The sequence below is a fragment of the Cygnus atratus genome, chromosome 3 (genome assembly GCF_013377495.2).
Source record: "Cygnus atratus isolate AKBS03 ecotype Queensland, Australia chromosome 3, CAtr_DNAZoo_HiC_assembly, whole genome shotgun sequence".
In the NCBI taxonomy this organism is placed as follows: domain Eukaryota; kingdom Metazoa; phylum Chordata; class Aves; order Anseriformes; family Anatidae; genus Cygnus; species Cygnus atratus.
The window spans coordinates 79,965,272-79,974,447 of record NC_066364.1 but is presented as its reverse complement, the minus strand read 5'-3'; the positions used below and the strand labels follow the sequence as shown (position 1 = coordinate 79,974,447).

The 9,176-nt window shown below is 45.2% G+C and overlaps 1 protein-coding gene across 1 annotated transcript in view; it reads left to right on the top strand.

Moving 5' to 3' along the window:
• Nucleotides 1–276: 276 nt before the first annotated feature.
• Nucleotides 277–9,176, top strand: part of LYST (lysosomal trafficking regulator) — an 84,840-nt gene continuing 75,940 nt past the window's right edge. The window contains exon 1 of the mRNA XM_050709708.1: nt 277–382. Coding sequence (XP_050565665.1) covers nt 303–382 — 80 coding nt within the window. The 5' untranslated portion in view covers nt 277–302. The remainder of the gene's footprint in view (nt 383–9,176) is intronic.

Genomic DNA, 9,176 nt, shown 5'->3' with positions numbered 1-9,176 from the left:
CCGGGGGCGTGGCTTGTCGGGAGTGGGCGTGGCTTGTAGGGAGTGGGCGTGGCCCCGACCGCACGTCCCGCCCCGAGGGCTTCCCCCCCTCCCCTCCCCGCCGGTCACCCAGGCGGCGCCGCCGATTGGCTGCGGCTCGCGCGTGACACCGCCCCCCCGCCCCCCCAACCCTTCCCTCTTCCGCGCGCCGGTGGCGGCGGAGCGGGAGCGGCGGCGTCAGGTGGGGCGGGGCGGGGCGGGGCGGGCGTTGCCATGGCGACGGGGGCGGGCGGCGCGGTGGGGCCGGGCCGGGCCCTCCCGCCATGGGCTGCCGGGAGGCCGGCGGCGGGATAAGAGCGGCGCGGCCGGCCGGGCGTGCCGGCTCTGCCGGAGCAAGGAGCGGGTAAGGGCGGCGGCGGGCAGCGGGGCAGCGCCGCCTCGGCGTGCGGAGGGCTCGGCGGGCCCAGGCCCCGGCGCTCGGGACAGGCGGGTCCCTCCGGCGGCCGGTGCCTCGGCGCCGCTGGGCCCGGGAGGCGGAAGAGGCGGCGGCGGCGGCGCGGGCGGGGCCCTGCCCGCCGCGGGGCTCCCGGGAGGGGCCGGGCCGGGCCGCGCGAGAGGGGCGGGGCCAGCCCCGGGGCCCGGCGGCGGCGGTGGCTCCGCCCTCCCGGTGGCTCCGGGGGCGGCCGTTTAACGGCCCCCGCGCGCGCTGGATCTCCCCGGTCCTGCCCGGCGGGCCCCGGTAAGGGCAGCCGCGCCCCGCCGTGCCCCCTGCTCCCGGGCGCTGCGGTGTTGTTGTTGTGCCCGCTGTGGGCAGCGGCGGGGCTCCCGTGGTGCTCTGAGGTGGCGGATGGCGGGCCGGGATGGGATGGGATGGGATGCTCCTCTGGGGGAAAGTACCTCGGGATCGGGTAATGCCCGGTATCCCGGGATGAACCGAGAGCTGCCTCTTATCTGTACAGATAGCGGGGGCAGCAGGTGCTCCGCTGGAGCTGAGGGCAGAACCTCTTGTGTAAGAGGAGGCAGAGCGGCTGAAGGAGCTCAGGAGGAGCATCGTGTGGTGAGCTAGGAGCCGGGAGAGCATCTAGCGCGGTTATAAATGGAAACTGGCTAGAGGAGAAAATCTGGACGGGAGGCGTTTTTTCTGGTTGTGGTGCCACGTGAATCAGGAAGGCTTCTATGAAAGCATCTGGAGAAAGTCGGAGTCAGTGACGCAGCCTTGTGTTGCTAACAGAATCCTGCCGCTGCCTGCGGGCTGCTGGGGTAGCCTTTGGCATAAAAGCAGTGAGGAGGTCTGTTTTAGTCATGTGTATCGTGATCTTTTGATAGGCAGCAGGGGAGAGATGTCTGGAACATTTAACCCTTTCAGGAGGAAATATTGATAGTAGAGGTATGTCTGTTGACATATTCTGGTTGAGGTTGCTTGCTTGGACAGGAGACAATGTCTGCAAGGAGAGCTTATAATAGTGGGGCTGCAGGATGGTAAGGAGTCATCAAAGTCGTCATTTTTTTTTCTTTAACTGTAGGCTGACAGACCATCGCCAACAGTGCAAAGAATAAAGTATCCTCTTAGGTACCTTGGGAGACTTGCTGTTTGGTGCCTCTGAGAGTTTCTATTGGGCATTTAAAATACCAAGAGAAGGAAGAATGAGAAGGCTTTCATATATTGTTATAGCTGAGATCAACCTTTTCATATGGTGTTCTAATTCTGTTCTTTTTTTCTCATGTTTTAGACAGAGATTCTTGCAAGCTAGAAGTAAATAGCTTTCAATGCTGTACTTCCGAAACCAAGGTTAAAAGTAAATGAGACCTCAGGAAGTCAGTTGTCACTCAGTTCATAAGGCTGCATACGGATTTCTTCAGAGGAGCTTGTTTAATGTCACTCCTTCCTGTTCTCCCTCCACCATCAGTGTTACTTTACTCAGAGACCCCTTTTATCTTTAAAATGTTGAATTATTGTTGTAAGACTTTTCTGTTAGTTCAGCAACCATTTAATAAGGATTCTTAAATGCTTCCTTTTGCTTCTTTGTTTCTCTTAGACCTGTGTAGGCTTTTCCCGTGCCTCTGTATCAGTTTGTAGTGCTGTTCTAGACAGTAAGAAGAGACTTTAAGCACCTTGAACAGTAGCAGTGTTGGAAAGTAAAACACTTGATACCTAAACATTAGGAAAGGGAAACTGTACATTCTTAACACTCAGGAAAAGTATGTTGCTGCTTTTATTTAGCTTTCTTTGGAATTGAGCTCAAAGAGCACAAGCAAGCAGTATGAATTTTAACAGATGCTTCAGGCAGTTACCAGTTCTGATTTTTTTGTCAGTGATTTCTTTCATAGTCCATGATGCATCCTTATTAATGTACAACTGTACACCTTTGTAGCATGTGCAGAGACTTAGGACTCCTGTGTATTTGAAGAATTTTGCCATTGTCTCTTCAGTCTCTTCAAATAGGTAATATTGCACATAGAAGGAATTCTGAAGCAAAAAATGGTTCCTGTCTTCTGTGGGTAGAAGGGACCTGAGGGAAAACAGGGTGAAAAGATTATGTTGTAAGAGGATTTTGTTGCACCAGGAAGCACTTGCTGCTGAAAATGCTCTCACTTGCCTTCTGCAGACAAATTAAGGTTCATTGGAGTAAACAGCTGTCATCAGCCCTCACCAAGGTCTGTTTTATCCTTCTCCGACGAGGCATCAGGCTCCGTGGGCTTCCTCAGTGAAGAACTGCACCAGCTGCTGCCTGGGATGTCAGTACTGGATGTTGTTAATTTGGGTCATCTTTAAGGTGTTCCTTTTTAAAACAAAGCAAAAAAAGATTTGTGTTTTAAAAGGATTGTAATATGCAGGGAGAGAGGACTGTGTATATGCCTGTGGTTATGTTTTACCTCTTCCAGTTGGAGATGGTTGTGAGTGTCAGTCACTCTTGCACACAGTTATATGATGAAGAATAGATAGGATCAAGTAATTGAGTGGGTATCATCAGAGCTATCAGCTCCTGTGATACCACTGTTCTGAAGGAGATAAACCTGTTTTAAGTTGTGTCAAGATCAGGGAGAAGAATCTGTGGGCACTTTTCTGTTGTTGTGGTTCTGGTTCGCCTGAGCTGATCAAGCAGCTTGTTGCTGTGGGGGGATCTGCCTCCTGCCTTCTCCTTTTTTCTGGCGGCGGCTGACCTCTGCATGGCAATTTAACACAAAAATAAGCCAGCTGGAAGAAAACTTTTCTGCAAACCTGTGGAAATGGATTGCATCGAGAAACCGAGTGGGCCAGCAGCGTTGGTGGAAGAGGAAAGGAAGAATTGCTGGGAAGGAATAGCCATGCCTCACTAGCAGGGAGCTGCAGATGGGCTGAGCTGCTCCTCAGGAGGTGGGGACTCCCCCTTAGGCAGAGCAGGATATCTGCTTGAGTTTCTGAGGTTACTTGGGAGGAACCAATAAAGCACTGTGGTGTTTAGTAGACTGAGACTTTTTTTCCCTTCACTTCTCATTCAGATGCTGCATTTCAGCATGCCTTTCAGTGACATGTTGAAATTAGTTCATTAGTAATTGTCTTGCCTCCAGATAAAACAGTGTGCAGAAACAATGCTGGATGTGTGAAGGGGAAGGGGAAAGAGAAAAGCATGTCATGTATAGTCTTGGTGGAAGAGGTTTTTCTTGCTATAAACTGTCAGCTGTAATGGCTTATGCTTACAGCCTGGGGTCTGATTAAAATCCCATTTTTCTGGGAAGCTAGGCTTTTGGTACTAACTATTAGGGTAGAGTCATGGGTCTTGCTAGTGTGACTTGTAGAGTGCTGTGCTCTGCAGGTAGACAGCTTGAATCCAATGCTGAGGGTAAGTGCAAAGCAGAACAATTTAACACAATTAATCAGCTTACGTATGTTGAAGAAGGGGTAGGTATGTAATGCTGTAGTCCATGCAGTGGAGTCCTGGAATAGTACTATTTCTTGATACCTGCTGAAACAGCTATCACATTTTGGTTTCCTGCATATTGAAGTTACAGTAGGCCTTTCGAAGTCACCACTGCATATTTCATCTGTCATCTTCTGTGTCTGTGCTCTGCTTCTCAGACTTCTCAACCCTCTACCTCGCCATACATAGCTCACTACTGCCTGCTGCTACTGCGGGTGTGATTTTGCACGGGCCATGTGGTACGTAAGCACTGAAACTGTTGTCTTGTGCACTTCTGAACTTGTGTAGTTCTCTGCAGACTTCTGGGGCTTACCTCCTGCAGCTCTTGTTTGCACAGCACTTTGAGCCACATGGAATGGAGGGACTCCACGAATCGCTTCCTGATGCCCTGTGAAAGAACCGGCCTGCGCTTTGGTAGCCTGGAGTGTGGGGTAGTGGGGATGTGGGGGACAAAAGTAGGGAGCGGTGCTGGAAGACTGTTTTCTGCAAGGCTGTGTCTGTGTCAGGCAGTTGCTCAACCATTCTAACAATCTCAGTTAATCCCCACATTTATTTGTTCTTTTCCCTTTTTTCCTCCACCCCCAGGTAAGCTTCTTGACTGCAGTTACAAGCATCATTGTGCTGTGAGGGAAAGTACGCGTGCATGATGCACCAAGAGTGGGTGGGCGCCTGGTTCTTCGGACTTGTGGCTGTAGAGAGAAGCCTGTCTGCTTTCCTAAGAGAAAACTGGGAAGTGGGGAGATAAAATGTAAAAGGGAATTGCCAGGTAGTGGTAGCATTAAAACTTTGAATTTTGTACAATTCTATTTCAGCAAATGACTTTATCCATTCCTCTCTAGTATTGTGGAGACATTTCCGGAAGATTTATCTTCTTGAGGGGGATGAATGGCAAAAACATCTAACTTGATCTGTTAACCTTGGTAATCAACACTAAGGTTAAGCCTTACTCTACTAACCAGATTAGGAATGAATGATAGAAATGGCACTGTGAAGGGATGAATAGTTTGTCTTAATTTTGGAAAAGAGTGAATTAGCAAGGAAAATAAGATTTAAGGAAATATTTTTGAGCATTTGTAGCGTTTCAGGAATCAATAAAAGTACAACAAACTTATGCTATATTTCAGGAGTTTTTTTGTAGATTTTTTTGTAGCTTTGAGTCAGTAATTGACACTAAAATAGACTTAGATAATTTATTAAAAAGTATCAACTTCCTATTCTATTTCTAATAGAAGATGAAAGAGGCTAACAATCCTAATCTCAAATTAGGGGCAAACATTCTTATGGCTTGCTTTAGAGAAAACGAAACAAAATTGTCAGACTATAAAACCTAATGTGTAGCTACCTGATGTACATTATGTGCCTTTGCATTAGCTGCATCTCTCAAATCTAAGGAAGAAGAGTGTAGTTTCACTCTTGATTTATAGTTCAAATAATGAAAAATCAAAGGAAAACTTATGTATCTGGGTATCTAGGTGAAATTCTACATGGGTATCTTCACCTCCAAAAGGTGGTCCTAAATTTATTAGAAACTATTTTAAAAGCTTAAGTTACTTTAGTTACAAAGGCACTTTCATTATTGGAGTCCTGTGAAATCCCTGGCATTTGCAGAAAAAAAATTTGCATGTGACGTTTGGTTACCAGAAATACTACTTCACTTTATATCTAGTCTTCATCTGCCACACTTCATTCACTTTCTAAACTGTCATAACAGTTTCAAGTCTTGTTTGTGTGTACATGTGATGGGTTTCTGTAGTTTGGAGGACATCTTAAAGTTTGACTGGTTTTAGTATTTTGAATGGCTTTATGGTTTCCTAGAGAGTTTCAGAATTTTTAAATATTTGTCTATTTGCCAGTAGGTATGTTGGGAAACTTCACACTTAGTCGTTATTATATAAAGTAAAGTATGATCATTGATTATAGTTTCTGTGTTGCAGTACTTGACTAATTTTTGAGTGCTTTGAAGCTTCTTCTTGAAGTTTAATGTCAAGAATAAAACAAAAATCCGATTTGTTCCCAACTTGCATTTCCACTGGAGAAAAGTTACCTGAAGTGAGATGTTGTGTGACTCCTTCTGGCTGTAGTTCTCTTGCTGGTTAGGCAAGGGTTTTCACAGGCCAGTTTGTTTCCCTTTGCTCTAAAGCCTGGGAGAGGTACAGGGTCAGGCCCCCAGAAGCAACTGATGCTGCTTGTGCTTTGCAAAGAAGCTGGCACACTGAGCTTAACTGGAACAACAGTGTGAGACTCTGTTCTGCGAAATGCTATTTTCTCATAATAGCTTCAGATTGCTACCTGCTGTCTTGTCCCCATGTGATTACTACTAGAAAATACGGATTTCACAGACTGGTTTTAAAATCCCAGAAGCAGAGTGTCTTCTGCATGTTAATGACCTCTTTAACTCTGATCATTGACCATCTTCTCTTATTTAACTGCTTTTGGTGAGTACTTTAGACGCAATGGCCAAGTTTATCTTCAGCGCTTTGCTTTCTAGTTCTAATCCTCTAACTACCAAGCTTTCAGTTTCAGGAATAGCCTTTACTCGTTGCTTCAGCAAGAGTGCCTCAAGATGCTGCTCAACTCTTTTTGCTTCTTCCATCTCTGAGTATTTTGGTGCAGTCAAAATGTATAATCTCACAGGTTACAGAGAAGCGTGCATGGTCTTCCACATCACACTTCAATTTGTGTTAAGATGACATTTGTTGTTTAAAATCGTCTCCAGATAGATGCAGTGTGTTCTGTGTACTTGCGGTGTGGTCACAACTGCAGCACTTTTCCCTGGTTGCACTGGAGACCACAGTATCTGCTGTACAGCCAAATAATGCAGGAGGATGTTCTCAAAGTCACGTTAGCTTTGCAGGGGCTCATCGCTGTGGGCTTTCTGCTGGAGAGGTCCTGAACTTCCGACTTGACCTCTGTAGTAGACTGTTTCTTTCCTGTTGCTGTTTAGAGTAGAATGTAGTCTTCATCTTCAGAGTTAGTCACCACTGCGCAACCACGGCTGTCAAGACTTGCTCTCTTGTCTCTTGAGGGGTGTTTATCAAATACAAAGCTTGGAAGAACACATTTTGGAGTATTACTTGGTTATCTTTTAATTTGGTGAAGAACTTGTTAGTACTAAGTGTTCCAAACATGGATTACTTGGTAGCCTCGCAACTTCAGCCTTTTCACTGCTGAATGTTTTATGAAGTTCTTCATCCTCTGGTTTTCTTTTGAAATAACTTAGTGGTCTTTCATAGTTTATTTTTCTACATAAGTTCTGTCTTGTGTTGGCGTATGTATCAGTTCCTTTCTCTAGTACCATGTGTTCCTTACAGACATTGTCTTCTGGCACTTGAGATAACATCTTGAACAGGTTCTTGTCTTCTCTGACCGTGGTAGCCAAGCTTGTCTTAAGCATTTTCATGGTATTGGTAACAGCATGGTGGTATTCTTCTTTGGAGCACTTTAGCCAGTCTCCGTGACAGCAAGCATACTTGTTTTTAACACAGTTGATGTAGCAGTGATTATCTCCGCAAACCTACAGCGTTCACTGTGCCTACTCTAAGGAATGTTTGTCCTCAGTGCCTGCATGTGCTGGTCTGAAATATGTAAAATTAAATGAACTGGAATGCATATAATGTGGCTGACAATGTGGCTATAGTTACTGCTTTGAATAGTATAAAACCACAAGCTAAGCATAACTTATGCCTAGCATATACTATGTACAGTGTTAATGCGTGACTTGCGTGTAGGTGGTTGTTCGGGAGCCTGTCTTTTCATCAGTGCTGTACTTTTATCTTCTCGATGACTCATCTTCTCTAACCTGATTGCAGGCTTAGCAAGATTGCGTGCCCAGGTGTTTCACATTGGTTGATGACTAAACAAAATTCCATGTTGAGTTGAGAAGCTGTCTCAAAGCACTTGTGATATGCAGATGAATTGAGGGACTCTTTGCTGTTTACTGTATCAGTGCTATTTCATTCAGACTCAAAAGGGGGAAACAGTTGCTGATCTTTTAACTTGTAAAAGGATGCAGGTCTTTGTAGCTCAAGGCAGAACCTGATCACAACCTGCTGAATTTCAGCAAGAAAAATTTTCCTTGCACTGATCACTTAATCTCTTGTGCCTTCTTTTCAGCACAGTTAGCATTGCACTGCTCCATTTCATTACGGCAGCTTGCATAGCTCCTCGTTACAAGGGACGCTTTTTAAAATCCTACACTAAGGGCTCTTACTCTTATCTAGTACTTTTTCCAAGTGAGGGTCATGTAAGTCAGGTAGGTATTTGTGTGGAAAACCTGTGACAAGACAAAACTGAAATACTAAAGCATTCCACTTTTCTACGAACAGATTTTACCATCATGTAATAAAGGGGAAGGGAAATATAATCAGTTTTGGATGTGTTCTACAAATGGAGAGTTGACACTTAATTCTAGTCTCTAAGATTATAGTACTTTCCAAAGAGTAAATATGAAGTGAGTAGGATTTGCAGAAGTGAGAGTAGGATTTGCAGGTGCCATATGTCTGAAGTTTAACATTCACTTTTTAAGTATCTTGAAATTACAGCAACATAATAAACTCTACTTGTAAAAGTTCTGTCATGAGTTAAACAGGTAATGCATTTCTTTGGAAGTAGACTTGAAAATGAACAACAAATCATGACATGAATGCTTCATGGTCAAGTTGGGTAAGACGCTGTAGCTTGAGTTAAATGTTTAAAAGAGGTCTGTGTTTCACTGCTGTGAACGCTTCAGTAGCCTGTGATGCATCAAAATTCACTGGATTGGCCTTAATGAGATCATTTATAAAAATGACTCCCCTAACAAAGAACAATTAACTAAATGTACTATATGGAATTATGCAAGGAATTTCATGGAAGACATGGGGAAGCTGTTTCCTGTGCTCCAGGAGGTGTTAGCTTGCAGATGTGGTGGCAGAGAAGACAACTAATACACAGGAGGAACTAAGATGAGTGGGGTGTGTTAGCATGCTTTAGAAAACGTGAGGGCTGGGTTTGAATAACACGCTTGGCCTCTGCCGTACCCTGGTACAGGAGGCACTAGCAGACTAGGACAATTGCTGAAATCCTAAGTTTTACCAGTAGTTTCATCATGGTGGATTTCAGAATTTTTAAAACTAACTCCAAAGGTTAAAAAACAATCATTAAATTATTTGTATGATGTTTTAGAGGTCTGAGCATACCGTTTGTATATTTCTGGTGCGTTGCTTGTATGTGGACAAGTCTGTGTTTAGGTTGCATGTGAGCTGGTTTCCTTTCTGGGTACTCAGATCCCTTATCACCTGCTATTTCCTTGCCAAGTTC